Consider the following 19,458-nt stretch of genomic DNA (forward strand, 5'->3'; position numbering starts at 1 on the left):
CAGGCGCCGCCGCGGCGCAGTCGCCGGACGTGCGTGGCCGCCGTGCGCGCGCGCGCCCGGCTCTGTTTATTGTTGTGGTTCCGCGGTCCCTGGCTCCGCCTCCCGACCAACCAGAGAGGCGAGCGGGGTGAGTGACAGGCGGTGCCGCCAATAGCCGCGCGCGGAGGCCGCGGAGCCGGCCGCCCTCGGGCCGCCATGTTGTGCTGGACGGGACGGCTGGCGCCGCTGGCCGCGGCCCCGCGGGAGCGCGCCATGGAGCCGCGGGTGACCCTCCGCGTCACCTGCCGCGGCGACACCCGGAGCTTCGTTGTGTCCGACCCGGCGCACACGACGTGGGCCGATGTGGAGGCCATGGTGAGCGCAGGCTGGCCGCAGGAGGCGGAGCGGAGTGTCCGCCGTGGGGCCGCAGCTGTGGGGAGCCGGCTCGGCTCGGTGCTGGCTGTGCAGCACGATTCTGTTAGAGCCTCGAGTCTTCGAGGACCCGGCGTCTCCGCCCGCGCCTTCCAAAGCGGTGTCCCCCATTTCACAGACTCTTAGAACTGGTGGTTCGTACGGCTGAGATCTCGGTTTTTCTTTTTTCCTTAATGGTGTGGCTTGCTCCTGCTGTATGCTTAGAGTGACGTGAAAAGCCTGTTTTGGAAAAAGATTCTGAAGGGCCCTTTTCTTTCTGTGTGAGCAGGTGGTCTTAGCTGTGTTCTTTGCCCTTTTCCACAGGTATGGACGCTTGGTTTAGCTCTGTATCCATCTGTAAAGTACATTCTGTTCCTCTTATCTCCTATTCTTTTACTTACTGAAATAGCTCTGGTGAAGTAACACGTCTGCTGCTTTTCTGAAGATTTGTCTGTGCTCCTTGGGATACTGAGTCACTACTACATTTTTGTTTGGTCCCTTGGTTCCTGGAGCTTTGGGTGTGTTAATTTGGATAGAACAGCATCTGACTGGGCCCTGCATGCAGGCAGTTGCTTATGGAGATCTGTGGATCATGCACTTGGTATAGTTAAGAGTTTGGGTGCTTGTTTTCAGAGCTGTTTTGTGAAAATTCCTGTATTGGCTGAGGTTGAAATTGTGTTGTAAGGATTCCCTTGGCTATGATGAAACTAACATTGTTATTATTATTATTAATTCTGTAGCAACTGCTCTGTTTTTCTTAGCTTGCTTTCAAAGTCACATCTGAAGAGATCTTGTCACTATTTTATTTTCTCTCTCTCAGCTCTTTTTCTGCCTAATATATTCCAGTACACATACAGAGGGGTTTTGCTTTATGAGTTACTCAAGTTCAAAGTTTGAACTGCATCATCTTCACTTACTGTATTTCAGTCCTCGGAAAGAGGCACCAGTTCAGTCTTAGAATACTTAGTGGCAAGTAGACCCTGCAGGAATGTCTGAGCTAGTCAGAATCCTGCTTGCATCAAAGCTGGAAGCAGATTACTGTGTAAGCACTGTGTTGCCCTTAATCTTGGGTAGTCTGAGAGCCAGGGTGTGTTTGTTCAAGGCGTGGTGTTCTATTTCAATGTTTCCCTATCCAGGGTAGTACCACGAGTTGTCTCTGTTGTGTGAATTACTGTTTCAAGGGACTACCAGTTAAACTTGTGTCTTTTGTATGTTAGTATTTTATTAAATGAGTTTGATGTTTCTAAGGGGTAATGTGAGCTCTTGTTTTACCCTGAGTTTAGGGGAACAGTCTGTAGTACTAGACAACTTAAGTATAAACCACAGTTTCTTGACAAGACAAGTTGGTTTGCTCACTGCATTCGCAAAATTTGGAATATGTTGCTGGAAGAAGCTGCCTGAAGCACGTTCTCTGCAGAACGTGTCCATGTGTACACTGTGTCCATGTGTACACTGTGTCCATGTGCTCCAGTGGTGCTGTGTAAGTCCCAGGCAGCCACTGTTGGCTGAGGCTGCTGGTGTTGTTCTGTTAGGTCTGGGCTAGCAGGACATGGGTCAGTTGTTTCAGAGAGTTTCTGTTGGGAAAAACACAGCTTTTGTAGGTATCTGGTACAAAAACGTACCGGGGACTCAAAAACTCGGCATATGGAAATAACTGCTTTTATTTTATGGTTCATTGGTGCTGCTCATTCTGCCTTATTAATGTAAAATGCAAAATAACTGCTCAGCTCTATTCTCTGAATTCTGATAGGCTGAAAATAGGCTGATCACCTATGTGAGCTGTTTTCCAGGTACTTTTAAATGTAGGAGATAGAGTTTAGGAGTTGTTTGCCTTAGCCTTCATGTTTTGCAGTGTTTACCATGACTGAGTTGGTTAACCTGAGCTTGTCCTCTTAGAATGGGAAGGTTATTATTATTTATTTTGGAGTAAACATTAACCAGGCAAGGTGCAACAGGAAAGAAACTTGTTTATCCTTTTCATTAGGGAAAGTTAGTAAAGGCTGAAGGCAGGGCGCTGGGAAGAATTCAACTCTAGAGGAATGGATTTGGTAAAATAGTGTTTGCTTTTGAGAAAATGAAGGGAGGGATGGAAGGGTTTTAATGTTATTCCAAATTAATAATCATTATTAACTGAGGACATCTGTTGTCCTGCCCCACTATGATTTTATGTTCCTTTTTTTCGTTGCAGGTTAAAGTTTCGTTTGACCTGGACAGCATTCAGATTAAATACATTGATGAGGATAATGATGAGGTAAAATACCTGCCACCTGACCCTCTCAATAAGTCAACTGAAAAATCACTGATGGGAGTCTTTCTGCCTCGTGATAATTTGTAGTGGGTCCTTCAGGAGTGTTTGTTATGCAGATCGGGGTGGGGGAATGTTTGCCCCTTTAATAAGAAAATAGCTGATAGTCTTGTGCTTTTACTCTTAATGCAGCATACATGTTTTAAAATAGTTTTTTTAGAAGCTACTGCCTATTGAAACAGCCAGTGGTTCTCTGTGCTCTGAGGGAGGAATGTTTCTGCTGAGGAACTTTTTTTTTAAATGAGGATAAGGTAGTTGTAACTATTTGTGTTTGCAGCCATGGTAAAGCCTTGTCTCTTCAATCTAGACTCCTTCCTCTGGAAAATGTAGGTCCCCTGTCATTAGCATATGTTTGCTTCAGTGATCTGGTGTGCTCAAATCCTCTGCTTGCTTTATGCAATTGCTGTAATCTCCAAGCAGATTACTGACTCAGAAAACAAATTGGTTACTTCTAGTTGTCCTTGTTGAGTAACTTCCTGCTTGGCACAGTCTCACCCTCTCATATTATTTTTGTTTATCTGGAGATTCAGAGGAGAATGTAACTCTCACACAGAACAGGCCTTTTGCAAATGCAGTGTTCCACTGCTTGGATTATAACTCTATTAAATGAAATAGGGGTTCTTGTTCTTATTTTTTCCCCTAAGGGGAAATGTCAAGAAGCTTCAAACAACCTTTCAGGGAAAGATTCTCCCCTTATTTTCTAGCCTGTATAATATATAAATATATATCTGCATCTGTGAAAGCTTTTTCTGAAATACTGAGCAAACATTGTTCAGAATCCTGTGATGCTGTAGAGATTGAATAGCTTCTTGTATTAGTGACTTCTATGTGTGGAATTGATAAATGAGTATCTGTAGAAGAATGGGCTTATGAAACACTTAACTGGTCTTTTGCTGGGCATTTAAAGCAACTGGGGCCAAGCTCTGGACTCATGTAGTGAGCCCAGTGGTACAGGCACCAGCTTTCTGAGGAGAGCATGCTTGTCCTGGGTGCCAGCAGTGCAGAGAACTGCTTCCTCTGCCAATCCAGTAGCGAACATGGGCTGCTTCAAAGCACCACAGCTTTGGGTAATGATTAAACATGGCAACAACAACAAATATCTAAAGGAGGGGTGTTTCAGAAACTGTATAAAAAATAAAAGTATGTTTATTCCGGAGTGTGTTAATTTTAAGAGAATTGCGAAAGTGTGTCTGTGGCTTTTGCTCACCGTTACTTCTCTTTGCAGGTCTCTGTGAACAGCAAAGGTGAGCTGCTGCTTTATTGAGGTGAAATCAAGAAAGAGACCCCAACTGCTGCTTGTGTTTTTTGGAGATGGAGTTGAGAATGCTTGCTTTTTGATTTTTGTATTTGGTATATGATTTGGCATCAAATTCTTCCCAAAGGAAGTAGTTCTTGATCCATAGGAACAAATTGGAAGTGACTAAATTAATGGAATGTTGTGGCTCTTAGCTGTGCAAATGTGTGCTAGTTGCTGTATTTACAGTTTCTTGCACTATTTTTAAGAGAATTTACAGAAGGTAGAGGAGGCCCCTTGTCATGTAAGGGTTTCTAAATACTGTGTGCTAAACTTGCATCTGTTGTGTGAGATAGGGGTCATTCACATTTCTTTCTATTTTTCTTTAGAGGAATATGAAGAAGCTCTGAAGGTAAATGTGCTCTTTGACTTTTTTCAATATATTCATCCTTCTCCAGTTAAAATTGGGGTAGCTGAGAAAAAAACCAGCGTTACCTGGCCCAGGATATGAGAATAGCTGTTTTCTAGCTTTAGACAGTAGCTTGAGTGTCCTAATACATTTTTTTTCCATCCTGGTTGGTCTTTGTTTTTATAAATTAGTTGTATAGGCAGTTATGATTGAGGACCCTGAGCAGTAGTGGCTTGGTTAAGAGACTGACTTTCTCAAACACTTCAACAGTAAATCCTGTATTTGGAAATACTGGGCTTTAGTGAATCCCTTGAAAAATCTTGCCACATAGACCCTACTGTCAGAGTATATCATTAGGAGTTATTAGACTCAATGCTTAATTACTTCATAAGCAGTTAGACAAAATAAGAATTGCATTCCTTTATGTTTCTTTTTTACATTATTAAGTCTTTCAAAACTTTTTGCTCATGGTTTGAATTTCAAATCTGGTAATTGAAAAATAATAATTTTCTGGACACAATCTATTGTTTACTGGCTCCTATGAACACTTTATTGGGCTGAAAAATTCCAGTAGGATATTTTCATGATTATCCTTTGGCTTTTAATAAACTTTTTAATAAGCATATTAGTAACCTTTAAGAAGTAGAATATCAGCTGCCTCTGCCTTGGTGTTTCTCTCAGTTTTTCTTTTTGTGTCTGTTAGTCTTTCCCCACCCTTTCCCCAAACTCCCCAATGTAGTATAATACTGTATTTTTACAGATTTTGTATGCTGATTGCAAGTGGGAAATGTGGTGTATGTATATACTGTTTATTTAGATTGCAGTTAAACAAGGAAATCAACTTCAGATGAATGCCTATGAAAAAAACTCTTCTCGTGCTTTGCAACTACATGAAAAAGTTGTGACAGAAAAGCTGGTGCTTCTTAAGGATGAGAAGAAACCACTTTTGCACTGTTCCATGCTAGCTCAGGGATTAGAGGAAGAATTAAAAAATGACAAGGAGCTTACCATTCAGGTAGGAAGCTGAGCTGCATTAAAACAAAGAATTAGTAAATGTAATTGACTTTGTAGACTGATTGTCCTCTTTACCCATATATAAAAACTGAGTTCAGCAGCTGGTGTCTGTTTTCAGTTACCTGCTCACCAAGTTTGAATGTCTTCAAGAGAATAATTTGATACTGTCTTTAAAAATGCAGGTGCTTTCATGTTGGCCATTCTTAAGTACTTTGATACACAGAGCAATTCGTCTCCTGACGCCCTCATTGCCATCTAGTAGCTTCTGGTTGACTTGACTTCTGTGGCTTTGGTGTGTAATTACACTGATGCTGATGAGGCAGAAACATTTCAGGAAAATGTCAGTGGCTACTTTGTGTTGCTTCTCCACTGTTTTCTGAAGAACTTTAAATATTTTTTTATAAAGACACTTAAAAGCTCTTTCAGCAGTTAACTTGCTGTGTTGAGGTTTTTTTTTTTTTTAAACTTTGCATACTTTTTGTTTATTTTGGTTTTTTTCCTCCAGCAAAAGTTAAATCAGACTAGAACAGAAAGCACAAATGAAAATCCTCCAGAATGGTTTACGAGCTACTTAGAAACGGTAAGTGTATTGTCTTACAAGTATTGGTATACTTGAAGAAATACATAAGAAGCTGTGCATGGAAGAGATCTATGTGATGCCTAACTCTAGACATACGAGCACACTTGACATGAGCACTTGTGACCAGGATCTCAGTGGGAATTAGATGTCTGACTATGTCTACAGTGTAGGGGATACCTTAAAAAAGCCCCACAACCATAAACTTGATCAATACCACTTGTGAAAAGTGAATTGTTTAGTTTATGCATTTGATTAGTTTGAGTGTAGTTCAAAGTAGCTCCCATAATAGAATCCTTGTAGCACTCCAGCCAGCCATAGGAATTCCAGACCACTCATTGTGGGACAGCATGGAATAGTGGTGCTCTTGTAGACTCTTGATTGCCCAGTTTCAGCAGGGGAGTACTTTCAGCAGGGCAATGCTTTTGGTTTCCTGTGATTGAAAGCAGAGCATTTGATGACCTTAGTTTTCTTGACTGCTTTGAGAAAATACTTTCAGGAAGCCATTGACAATAACCTACAGTTAAAGATGTGGATGTTAACTTGTTTTGAACAGCTAATAAAGTGAAAAACAGTTTGATGCCACTGCAAAGAGTTCATTAGCTAGCGAGTTCTTGAAACTATGTGCATGTATCTTTAAGCATTTTTTCCTGGAGTCTCCTTTCCTTTGCCACCTATTTATACAAACTAAAAATAGGGGGAGCTCATGGTTATATTTAAAACATCCCTGGTGGGCAAATCAGAACTTAATGGTAGAGACTCCAGAGGGGTTTGGGAGTTGTGGTAATATTTTGGAGATGAGTTTCCTTCCCTTCGTGCAAGGTTATGGAGTAAAAACAATATTGTAAGCACAAATATGTGATTTTTAACTTGCCTTTTTAAAAGCTCCGGGTCGGTATTTTCTAAAATAAAAGTCCTCTCTGAGGAATGTGGTGTTTGTTTAATTTCGTGTAGAGTGTGCAGGGGGGTAGGGGAAGTGATTCTGAAGTAGTCTATGACGTACAGATCAGGAGACTTGTGACCATGTAACTCAGCTTTTCAAACTTCGTGTGTAGTTCTCATCTATGACTGCTTTAATTTCTTTCTAGTTCAGGGAACAAGTAGTTAAGGAGACTGTTGAGAGGCTGGAGCAGAAGCTGTATGAGAAGCTTGTTCATTGCAATCAGCCTCCAGATTTTTCTGAGAGCTCAATTACAGCAGCACCTCCACCTTTGGAGAGCCCGTCGGGGAGCAGCAGCCAGTGTGACTGGCTGATCTCCTGCTGCAACTGCCAGGCTCGGATTGTTGGGGTTCGCTACCAGTGCAGGTAGAGTCTGATGGGAGCTGGGAGTGTGGGGAACCTAACATGCATGGTGTGTGAGTGATTCTGAGAAACTATCCTGGGGTCACAGATTTCTAGGTTGCTAATCTACAGCCTGCTGTACATTTCAGAATGTCTACAATGTGTCTCACCAGCAGCTGATGTTCTCTCCTGTGGTGACTAGATTTCATCTGCATAAAAGCAAGATTAATACTATTTGAGAAAAGGCGATTGTTAAAAGTGAGAGAACTTCACAGTGCTGTGTTCTCAATGACTCTTTAACTTATCTGCATATAGCATGCAGTAAATTGTAAAGGAAATTGTTTTGTTTGGTTAACTAAACAAAAAAGCAGGGGTTGATTGGTTGGTTGGTTCTGAGAGTCAGTGAGACTAAGGCAGGTCATACTTTTTTTTTAATGATCACACTTGTCAGTCTAATAATATGAAATAAGTTTTGATGAATGTCTTAAGTGAGGCGTTAAAAGTGAGACTTTTATTTGAATGAGGCAATTGCTGTAAAGATCAGCATTTTGGGAGTAGGCAGAATCAGTGTATGAAATGCCAACAGGAGCTTTTCTTTGGATTTTTTTTTTCCTTGCTGGCAGGAGATGACAGTCTGGTTTTTATCAGCCCTGTTCCTGTAGGAGCAGTCTGCCTTGCATTCCTGAATGCTTGTTGACTTAGCCTCTGTATTTTCATAAGTACGGCGCTGTTTCTGGCACTGGATTTTGGTAAAATATTCTGCCCTTTGTAGCAACGATTTTAGTCCTTTGTGCTAAAGGAAGCGTCTATTTTTTTCAATGTGTGTTCAAAGAAATGGGAACTGTGTTGCAGTTTTGCCAAGAAGAGAGATAATCATCTAGGTATTCAGATGGCTCCAAATACTGATACACGAGTGAGACAACCAGCTGCTGTCGCTTGGGAACTGCTTACTGTGGTAGACTTGTTTCTCTGCAGAAATTCTTTGCCTCTTGGTAACCTCCTGTCTTTTCTGCTTTGCAGCCTTTGTCCAGCCTACAATATCTGTGAAGAGTGTGAAGCAGGAACGTATGCACATGATCCCAACCACGTGTTGTTAAAGCTGCGCAGACCCATCCTCTGTGTCGCTGACAATTACAGCCTTGCAGAGCTCTCACCACGCCTGCCTGCTACTCTGGAGCAAGTCAGGTAAATGGTGGCACCTGTCAATACCTGACAAGATTGTCCTGATAGCAAGTGGAAACACCTGTTGGAGTCGAGGTTCACCTTTTATTTTTAGAGATAACAAGAAATGGAAATGGTACTCAAACTTCATTGTGAGTAACTAAAAATAGCTATGTATTTATAAAGGGCATAAGCCATAAATCTTACAGTGCTTCTAATAACAAAGTAGGAAAGACAGACTTTTGTGCCATAGGTGGGTAGTAAACTTTGAGACCTTGTGTTTTCTTTGGGCGCTCTGTGTCTGCCTTTTTTTGTTCTTTCAGAGACCATTCAAAATAGTTCCACAAGCAACTGTGAGGATGTTCTTTTAAAATCATTTGGTATCCAGTCTAGAAGCATGGGACATTTCCTGAAGGGTTCTCTTGAGACTAAGACTGTGCTGGCTAAAGATAAATCAGTTTAATGTAATAAGGTGTCTTACTGGCTCTGCAGGCTCCAGAAACAGATGGACAAAAGATTTCTGAAGGCGGAGAAGCAGAGATTGCGAGCAGAAAAGAAACAACGAAAAGCAGAGGTCCGAGAGCTCAAAAAACAGCTAAAATTGCACAGGAAAATTCATCTGTGGAACTCTATCCATGTATTGGAAACGAATGGCTCACCTACTCTGAAATCTGAGAGTCTCCAGCCTAATACCTTCCTGTAAGGGTGGTTGTTAACTGAGCATCTGGTAGTTGTGCTGTCTGACCTTTTGTTATGAGACCAAGTTAAAGTAACAGGAAGAAGGTTGTGAAATTGCTCATTTGAAGTATGATTTGTCATTTGACTGTGTGAGAATTTTGTCTAAATGTGATTTGCACAGTAGAGCGTTTTTAATTGAGAGGTGAGTAGGAGAAAGAAAAAAAACTACTGATGGTTATTACCAGAAACTTAGTGATTTATGTAGATTTAGGAGGAAGGAGAGTGCCTAGGATTATATGTACATGTGCATGCTCATACAGCACAAATTAACATTGCTGCCAGTTTTAAAAAGTCTGTATCTTCCTACCTAATTAAGTGTGTCTGCATAAAGTCAAGTATATTCTGTATATTTACATTCAGAGCTATTTTATCTTCTTTATTTTCTTATGTGCTCTTAAGCTGAGATTCATCAGACAGCAACCTTTGCAGGCAACTGCTTTGCATTTCCCATTCCCCTTGAGTTTATGAATGTGCAGTGTAAAACTTGTATAGTTTGTTTCTTTAATTCATCCCTTCCATTTAGGGCATTTAAAAGGCAAATTAACATTGATCAGCAGCTGAACTTCTTCAGTTTTGGTGTATTTTGGTTTTTTTGTTTACTCTCTCCAATCCCAGGAGTCCTAATCAACCCTTCCAAGCAATTGTCCCAACATTAAGTGCAGTATTTGTGGATGAGAATTTGCCTGATGGTACTCACTTGAAACCAGGAACAAAGTTTATCAAACACTGGCGAATGAAAAATACTGGCAATGTGGAATGGAGCTCAGACACAAAGGTATCTTGCCTTTGCTCTTACTTTTGCACACTGAAATCATTCTGGAAGATAACATTTTTGTGTGACTTCTCTGTTAGGAACTGTTTAAGATTTCCTTTGGCCTGTTGATTCACAGCTGGGAATTCTGGGGCAATAAGCTGTCTAGGTACTCTTCACAAGTGTAGACTGTAGGAAGAAAGCAATTCAGAGTACCATCACTGAACATGTTTCCCATTAATAATATGTCCCCCATGTATAATGTTTGACCTGGTTTACAACTGGTCTGTTGCTTTTCTGACCTCAAAAACCCTTTGTTCTGTGAGTGGCTGCATTGGTGTTGAAAGGTGGGGGTACCTTTGTGGTGTTAATGACTAAAGTGAGAATGTGTACGAGCAGCCTGTCTTCTCCATGCCTGGTACCTACAAGGCCTTTCAGCAGAGGAGCTCTGCTTCCTACTGCCCACACTTTGCAGAGAAGCTTGTGAAGTTAACTTTTGGCTTTTTCTGTTGTATATTTCAGTTGAAACTTATGTGGGGAAATCTGACCTTGGCATCTTCTGAGAAAAAAGATGTGTTAGTGCCATCCCTTCCATCTGGACAAGTAGGAACTGTTTCAGTTGAGTTTGTAGCTCCCAACATAGAAGGAACTTACACTTCTCACTGGAGACTGTCACACAGAGGGGAACAGTTCGGGCCAAGGATCTGGTGCAGTATTGTTGTGGATCCCTCTCCAGCTGCTGACTATGTAGAAAGTGATTGGAAGGATTCTGACTCCTGTCAGAAGAGTAGAGCTTCCAGAACAAAACAGGCAAGTCACTCACCTGGTATTTGGGGCAGTTCTGAATTGCCTTGGAGACAGAGTATTGTGTATTATTTGGCACAGTATTCCTAACTAACTATTCAAGGGGATTATTTTAGCCATTTGCTTCTAAATTTTATTTTTAATAGGAAAGACACACAACATATATTGCATTTATAAGTTCTGAAGTAGTTGGTCTTTTTGACAGGCATGAGGTTAGTTATCAGTCTGTTTCAGCTATTTGTCTACTTCTTTGTTTGAACTTAAACACTGCAGAATTTCTCTTTATTAGGTCTTGTCCTTTTGGCTGTGTAATGAGCTGATTTAAATCTCTTTCAAATTACTTGTGTGTTTACACAACATTCAGGCTTTAGTTTTTATGGTGTTTCATTTACTGTGGCTAAGGGGCTTCTGGGACACTGTTTATTTTATTTTTGCAGGAGGCTTCTTTAAAGACAGAAACAGGTGCACAACTCACGGGTGGAATTGCAGAGCAGGCTGAAATATCTCTGCCAACTATTCCCTTAAAGATCAAAAATCTGCCAAGTGAGAGAGAATTTTATATCCCATCTGTCGATCTCCTCACTGCACAGGTAAAGTACTAAAATTCAGATAGATAGAAAGCAAACCATCTTGGGTTTGATGTCTAGGTATGTAGACATCTGTAGGAATAAAGCTGCTGAGCTCTAAAAATGGCCACTCTATTTTCAGAAAGAGTGTATTGCATTTTATATAGCAGAGCTGTTTTCTCGAACTGGTATCAGGGACTTGTCATTATGTGGAAGGTATGTGCAGGACAGATTAAGATTCCCAAAAAAGACTCAATGCTGACTCTTTCTCTGGCCCCTAACAACAGAGTTCTTAGCTTTGTCTCTTGCTGCCCTGATTCGTGCACCATATTCAATGATGTAAATATATACTGTGGGAAAACTGCCCTCTGAGGTCGTGTTGAGGAACAAAGTGTTATTTCTACATCAGTGGGATCTGTGCTGCCAAGTACAGATATGATTCAGTTTCAGAGTTTGCTCATGGAAACTGTGTGGTGTTTCTTCCTGTAGGATTTGCTGTCCTTTGAGCTGTTGGACATTAATATTGTGCAGGAACTGGAGCGAGTGCCACACAATACTCCAGTTGGTAAGGCTCCCTTATTCTCTGTGCTCTCTTGAGCACAGACAGCTATCCTTTGTGTTTTTCAGTCTTGGCTTCTTTTCACCTTCATGTCCCCAAGATGATAACATTCCAGATGTTGAGGAATGCTGCCATTTTCTTTGCACAACCAGTGGCAGTGTAATGTAAAGCTAGTTGTTTATTCCACCAGATTATCTTGCAAAATAACTTAGTTTCTTCAGTCTTGAAAAAATGTCCCTTAAAAAGAATAACTTTTTAAAATGTTATCTCCTGGAGGCTCCTTCTCCTTTAGTGCCAATTATCTTTGCTCCCTGTGTTTTCCAGACATGACTCCATGCATGTCCCCTTTGCCACGTGACAGCCCCTTGCTGGAGAAACCTGGCTTAGGTCAGATAGAGGAGGAGAACGAGGGGAGTGGATTTAAACTAGTGCCTGGTAAGCAGTAGTCCTGAAGAGCTTGGGGGTGAAGGGAGGATATAGTCACTTCTGTGTAGTCAGCAAACCTGATGCCTAAAAGAAATTCTAACTACTGTCTTCCCCTTCTTTGGAGAAAAAAAAAAAAAAAGGTTGGTTGGTTCATAAACCTGGAGTCTGACACTACTTTAGTGATTGTAGAGGTTGGAGCATAATATAGGTTGATTTGGAAATACAAATCACAGAATCACAGAATGGTTTGGGTTGGAAGGAACCGTAAAGATTATCCAGTTCCACCCCTCGTGCCGTGAGCAGGGACATCTTCCACTGTCCCAGGTTGCTCCAAGCCCCATCCAACCTGGCCTTGGACACTACACGGATGAGGCAGCCACAGCTGCTCTGGGAAACCTGTGCCAGGGCCTCACCACCCTCACAGGGAAGCATTTCTGCCTAATATTTAATCTAAATATACCCTCCTCCATCTTAAAGTCATTCCCTGCTGTCCTGTTACTGCATGCCCTCGTATAAAGTCCTTTCAAATGCTTCTTTTGATTTGTCTGACCACTAGAATTGTTGGGAGAATTAACAGTCTACCCTTTATAGACTAGGTTATACTCAAAACATTCCAGGTTTGGCTCCCCATACTTCTCAATCACTTTCACATTCAACTTGAGCTGAATTTAAAAATCTTTCAATTTTTAGAAAGAATTAACACACAGAGTCAATATTAGCTGTGGCTAGTCTAAAAAATTCTTATTATAGTTACATTTCCTTGTTGTGGTGGTAAAATCTGTTACGTTTCCCTTTCCAAGGCACGGCAGAAGCCTGCCTTTCTGTGGACTCTTCTGTGGTGAAAGTGAAAGCTGAACATGCATTGAACCAGGAGGAAGGGGAAGAGGATATGAGTGGGACTCAGTTTGTCTGTGAAACTGTAATTCGATCTCTGACCCTGGATGCTGCACCTGACCACAAGCCCCCACAAAAACCCCCCAAAATCCTCCAGAGTAAGTACTGGCATTAGCTAGCTGCCTTCTGTGGCTTGACTTGTTTTGCAGTCAGACGTGAGACACAGATTGCTCAGCTCAGGTGGTTGATACCATTTAATTGTTTTTCCTGATTGGTTTTATTAGACTCTTTACAAACACTACAAGACACCTTCAGTTGCAATATGGTAAACGAAGAATCTCCTATGATAAATAGTAATTCCACTTCCAAAAAGGAAGCAAAGATTCATCAGTCAGAGCCAATGACAGAAAATTCCTGTGGTGAGTTTGAATGTAAGATAAAGCTGTAAAAAAATCATGTGTGAAAAGATCTGATGCTGTTCTAGGAAACTGATCTTCATTAGATGAAGAGAATCATTAGATTGTCCCAGTTGTAAGAATGATTACATCAGAAAATTGGTGTCAGTACTTTAACAACCAGCTAGTTTAATAGCTGTTTTTTAAAGAAGTGAAATTGAGACCAAAAGGTTCCAGTTGGGTATTCAAGTAAGTGCTCATATGTTATGCATGACTGGTGCCTCCATATTTTTTACATGTAGCTTGAAATATTTCTGACCTGTTTCTAATGTGTGTGATTTAGGAGCTGAAAACTAGAGTTTAGGCTCTATGTATAGCTCTTATTCCTGTTTTTACTATAAGCATTAAGACCAGCAGCATATTTGCATAGGCTTAACATTAAGATCTTTTACTCTTTCACGTTACATCCTCCTCACAATAGGGCAAATTACACCATGAATAGCAGCAGATGAGGTTTACAGTTGTTTCTAAATCTTATCTCTTACAACTGGGACAACACTGTCTCTGCTGTTGTCCATACAAAATGGACAATGGTTAATACTTCACTTTTTGTCTTACTAGGGGACCTTCCACTGTCTGAGAGCACAATCCCCTGTAGTGGTGCTGGCAATTGTGATGATGAAGAAGATGATAAAGATGATGTTCAGAGTCAATGCTCCTCTGCTTCATCAGAGGATTATATCATTATTCTCCCTGAGTGCTTTGACACCAGTCGGCCTTTAGGCGACTCCATGTATAGTTCAGCTCTTTCTCAGCCTGGTTTAGAAAAGACTGGAGAACCTGAAACAGTAGCAGAGAACCCAGAAGGGGGAAGCCAGCCACAGATCCATAGGGTCAGTGATACTTTGACAGCTTCACAAACACTGGCTGCAGTACCATTAACCCCAGCAACTGTGGACACCTTACCCCAGACACAAAGGTATGCTTTGGGGACAAGAACAAAATGGTGATGCTGGTATTGCTGTAGGCTCTGCAAGGTCTGGTACTTCCAAACAGGAATTTTTGTAACAAAAGTTTTATCATATACTGAGATAAATGTTCTTAAATCCTGGAACTTTTTTATAGAGCCTGTATTCACTGATCTAAGTGAGTGCAAGAGAGGGAGAGAAGGGAGCATGTGATCTTTTTTCTTTTTTTCTGTTGATCTGGACTTATTTATGTGTGTACATGTAGAATAAAAGTAGTGATGTTTTTGCCTTACATTCTCAGGAATCTTTCATCTCTTCAGAATCCTATCTTCCAAGAACCAAACACACCAGCTTCAGAGAACCTCTCTTCTGCTCCTCATAATCAAACACAAAGAGAAGGTACTGACAGTATTTAATGCAGGGTGCAGACTATTGCTATCACCTATTCCTTATGCCTAGTACTGAATTTGATGTCTCGTTACTCTTGAGGAGAGCAGAAATCTACTAACTAAAGATTTTAATTTTTCTCTGGGTGTTGAACTTTTGTTATGTGGATGTTGCAAATAAAGAAATAATTGGCTTTGTGGATTAGTTAAGAACATCTATTATAGGAAATGGTAAGAGGATACTCAAACGTCCTTACAGGCATCTGGAAAATTACCTTGCTCTGGAATTAATGAGCTATGCATTTAAGCTGCAGTTACAGTCACTGAGACAGCAGTTCCTCTCGTGTTAAACACCCACTGATGAATCAGTCACATGGTTCTGAAACTCTTCTGACTGCTTGCACTGCAGTGAGAATCCTGGACACCTGGTCTGCATAACTAAACTTAGAGTATTACAATTGTACCGAGACACACTTTTTTCTGTTTATGTATGTGTTGCATTTCTCCAGCTTAATTATTGTTACCTGGACATGTTGACTTTTTTTTTTTTTCCTTTTCCAGAACCCAGTGGTGAAGATAGTCATGGGCCAGGATCTTCTGCATTTCTCACTAAGTTCTCAGAATACCCGAGGTAATGAAGCTGAAGCTGTGACTTCACAAACACTATTTCAGACTGAGAACTGCTTAATTAGACACCTAGGAAAAAGCTCTGGCTTACGGATTTCATGTAGTCATCATTTTGGAGAGAGGCCTCCCTTCTTAAAGGAAACATGCTGTATTTTCTTAAGATCTTGGTTTCTACTTGGACACAGATCTAAAGGATGCAAGAGCTGGCAAGGCAAAATTAATGAAGAGCTCAAGTTGAATGCTTCTGAAGTTCTGTGGCGTTTTTTTCTGGAAAATCTCAGGATTCTTAGAATGGTGATTTTACAAGTTAGCTATAAAGTTGTCCTAAAGTACTGAGACTGGAGGAGTAAGTCAAAATGTTGAGCAGAATATTAAGTAACTTAAGTATTCATAGAAAACAAATGGAAGTTACCCTACCCTGAATGGGTATGTGTCAGTGCACAGCTTTCATGTAGGTATGTTCTCTTCTAGATACTAAGCTCTTTACAAAAGGTTGCTTCATGGAAAGCATACATCCACAATTTAATAGAAGGTGTCAAGAAAAAGGGAATGAGCTTCTCGTATAGCTCAGTTCCCAAACATGGCTGATTCCTTTGGATCATAGGCTGTTGTCTCCAACAGTCCTCACATCAACAAGCAGCAACTTGCATTCCACTGAAACAAACCCTTGGCTTTACTGACCCTAAAGCAGCACCTGGTCTCTTCACAGGTACCCTCAAGGAAGCAGCATTGCAGGAGAACTCGTGAAAGGAGCTTTGTCAGTTGCTGCTTCTGCCTACAAAGCATTATTTGCTGGACCACCCATTATTGAACAGGTAACTGTTTTTCCTGTATTCAATGTGAGTTTCATAAAATGACAACCTTAAATTTATAGGTTTATGTTTTAGAAGGGTATCAATATTCCATATTGGACTTAATGTAAGAATCAAATATTAAGTCTGATGGCATCCCTTTGAGGAGATCAGAGTCTGCTCTCAGCAGACTGGGATATCCATGCCATAGGGATGGAAGCATGTCTCTTGTAGCATCATGTAAGAGTAGTAACTCATCTTTGTAAGTGAGCAGTGAAAGGGAATATAAATGGGGGTAAAAGAGCCTCTGTGCCTCAATTTGATTCTAGTATAATGCAGGGCCCCTAGTTCAAATGGCAAAAAATAAATTACCTTTTTTAGCTTATCTTACTCTCTTTTGTTTTCAGCAGCCTGCAGCTACAGAAGAGCAGACTGCCACTCTGCTGTCCAGTCTGTATGAGATGGGATTCTGTGACAGGCAGTTAAACCTGCGGCTGCTGAAGAAACACAACAATAATATGATTGAAGTGGTAACTGAATTGCTTCAGATCAGTAACAGAGACTGGTGCAATAGATGCTAAACCTGCCTGGTGGAGAGAGGAATAGTCTTCATTGAGTAAACTCTAATTAAACATTGCAAGAGTAGCAGGCTGCTCCTCAGCTGCTCTCTGTTTGGAGGTTTGACTTAAAACCTTGGCTTTTCTTTGAACATTTGACTTTTTCTTTTTTTACCCTCATGGAAATGTCAAACAACCCTTTTTGTGGCATCTCTTGAAATGGATACCAGAATTTCAGTTATTATTTGGACCTCATAGTTAAATGAGTAGTCTTTAAATCTCTAATTTCAGATCAAATCCTTTTACCAGGGAATAGTGTAGACCTAAACTTTGCACCCAGATGAGAACTTCCCATTTTATTGTATATACCCTTTTTTTTTAGGCAGCTGGAAATTTTTTGTTGGCTTAATTAGCTTTGGAATAGGAACCAGCGTAAAATGCTGCTATAAAATGTAGTCCTGCTTAATTTACAAGAGATGCCCGAAACTAGTAGTTTGTTTCTTCTGATGATTTTAGTAATTGGTTTTCCAATGCACGATAGTATTGTGACAAATTTAAATCTTACAAGTTATTCTAAGAAAAAGAAGTTACTCACAGAAGAAAGCCATCTTGAATCATCAAACGACTTTTGAAAAGTCTGAAAGTGTAACTGCAGTTAAACTGATGAATTCCAGTAAAGTTGTTGCTTGTTGTAGCAGAAGGAAGCAGAAGAATCACCACCAGCAACTGAACCAGTAATGACAGTGCAAACCAGATCTCTTATGAGTGGAAGTATAACCCACATAAAATATTTTGTTAAAAATGGAGTATAAGGGTAGGAAGGGCCTTTCTAGGAATCTTTACAGGCTCTTTGTTAAAATAGTAAAAATTTGACCATTACCTTTTTTCACTATAGGGCAAATGTTTTACTCTGTTAATACCACATAAATTCAAGAATGTGTAGGAACCCAGACCTGAACTGGAGCACGCATTTTGGTAATGTTTAGGAATGGAAAGAATGCTTGAAGCAGGGATCACATAACTTTACATTAGAGTTTGAAAAATGTGTTAAGCACTTTCAAGTGTACAGTCTCCTCTGATGGTTCTAGCTGGTCCTGTGTTTCCATAGCCACACCTGTAGAATGCATTTTTCTCACAAGATTTTGTTTTAGATGCCCATATTTAATTTGGAAAACTAAGAATTCCCTTCTAAATATGCTGAGAGAGTTGATTCTGAAGAATGACGAGAAATGAGCACCAGACACTGCTGTGCAGTGGGGTATCCACAGATAACTCCTCAGAGTTCAGTCCCTCAGCAGGTGACAGTGTTGGCTACCTTCTTACTTTTTCCTTGCTGCAGTAAGAGACCATTGATTCTAAAATATTTTATATTACTCCTGCTTCAAACTAGTGTTCTGTTTCGTCACAATATAGCTAAAGCAGTGTCAATATTGTGACTGACCAGGTTATCAGTAATTTTTTAAAAGATTTAGTACCCCTAGAGATAAAATACCATTAAAATAGTTCAAGAAAACAAATGTATCATACCACTTTCGTTTTAAACCTATTTTTATAGATTGTGGAAGATATACTCTTAAATGTTTATTTTGAAATACAGTAGAAGTATTTTGCAGTGTTTCCCATCTCTCTGTACACCAGTATAACTGTGTGCTGTGGACCAGTTAAAGATCCTTCTGTAACTTTCCACCTTAACTTGGCTGTGTTTTGAGTATCTTTTGACTAATGACAACTCTAGAACAAGGAGGAGGAAAGGACAGGGGCGAAATGCAGAAGCTGATGACACTTTGAAGCATAGTGTGGTTATTTGCTTGGGTCTTTCAGGCCCAGCAGGACCCATGTTCACTGTGTGTACCTTTGTACTTGGAATGTTAATGTGTTCTATAAATTGCAAAACGAAAACATTTGAGGAGGAGCACTTCATTGCAGATTGAAATGGCAAGTGTGAGATGCTGTTCTCTTTAGGTTACTTTTTACTAGAGTTTAGATGCTGTATGCTCAGGCTTAAGATAGATATATTTCTGTTGGCTTTGTATATTTTGTTAATGAATGCATGATATAATTTATAATATATTCTACAGAGCAGATGTGATCTCTGTATCTTATTTCGGGTGAGCACAGGCGCCTGAGACAGGGGAGTTGGGATGGGGTTCCTACCCCTGCACCGACCGCAGGCTGCCCAGCACGGGCCGCGGGCACCGCAGCCGCTTCCCCCCGCCGCTGCCAGGAGCACACGGCCTCAGCTCCTTCGGCCAGGGGTCCGCCCGTGCCTGCGGCGGGCAGGGGGGGTGAGCAGGGGCACCCTGAGGGCCCGGGGGCAGAAGCGGGGCCTGCGCTGAGACTTCTCCTACCGCAAGGCCCGGGGTGAGCTCCCCACGCCGTTCTGCGCTGGCCCCCGAACACAGCAGTCGGGGTACCGTCAGTTCATGGTCCTTTGTTGTTGAAGGAAAGCACCTTTCCGCTTTCGTTGAGGAAATCCTTTACTCGACCGCGGCGATTGGTTCAGGCTGGCAGCCCGGCAAACCCCTCCCGCCCTGCCCGCTGCGGGCCGGTCCCGCCGGGTGTCCCTGTCCCGGTCCCTGCCGCGGCCCCGCCCCGCCCGCTGTGGGCCGGTCCCTCCGGGTGTCCCTGTCCCTGCCGCGGCCCCGCCCCGCCCGCTGCGGGCCGGTCCCGCCGGGTGTCCCTGT

General features: G+C 41.4%; 1 protein-coding gene across 7 annotated transcripts; it reads left to right on the forward strand.

Moving 5' to 3' along the window:
- Positions 1-169: 169 nt before the first annotated feature.
- NBR1 (NBR1 autophagy cargo receptor) lies at positions 170-18,863 on the forward strand. 7 transcript variants are annotated; one of them, XM_032134486.1, is made up of 21 exons: positions 171-354; positions 2,579-2,641; positions 3,921-3,939; positions 4,319-4,341; positions 5,156-5,353; positions 5,858-5,932; positions 7,018-7,235; positions 8,232-8,396; positions 8,865-9,071; positions 9,726-9,885; positions 10,384-10,671; positions 11,103-11,255; positions 11,721-11,796; positions 12,115-12,225; positions 13,002-13,208; positions 13,335-13,469; positions 14,067-14,424; positions 14,715-14,812; positions 15,361-15,430; positions 16,136-16,241; positions 16,628-18,863. In XM_032134486.1, exons 1-21 carry the CDS (start codon positions 196-198, stop codon positions 16,796-16,798), a joined length of 3,060 nt encoding a protein of 1,019 aa, XP_031990377.1. In that variant the 5' UTR covers positions 171-195; the 3' UTR covers positions 16,799-18,863. The 7 variants fall into 7 exon arrangements, with proteins under 7 accessions (XP_031990382.1, XP_031990377.1, XP_031990380.1 ...); XM_032134485.1 differs by having other exon boundaries at positions 172-354; positions 16,625-18,863; XM_032134487.1 differs by having other exon boundaries at positions 173-354; positions 13,017-13,208; positions 16,625-18,863.
- Positions 18,864-19,458: the final 595 nt, after the last annotated feature.

The sequence above is a fragment of the Corvus moneduloides genome, chromosome 26 (assembly GCF_009650955.1).
Source record: "Corvus moneduloides isolate bCorMon1 chromosome 26, bCorMon1.pri, whole genome shotgun sequence".
In the NCBI taxonomy this organism is placed as follows: domain Eukaryota; kingdom Metazoa; phylum Chordata; class Aves; order Passeriformes; family Corvidae; genus Corvus; species Corvus moneduloides.

Excerpts from the sequence above, each read along its gene's own strand:
- NBR1 (XM_032134485.1), top strand. The coding sequence starts at position 196 with ATGTTGTGCTGGACGGGACGGCTGGCGCCGCTGGCCGCGGCCCCGCGG. Across the intron at positions 8,397-8,864 it reads GCTACTCTGGAGCAAGTCAG|GCTCCAGAAACAGATGGACA; the intron begins GTAAATGGTGGC and ends CTGGCTCTGCAG. Across the intron at positions 14,425-14,714 it reads ACCTTACCCCAGACACAAAG|GAATCTTTCATCTCTTCAGA; the intron begins GTATGCTTTGGG and ends TTACATTCTCAG.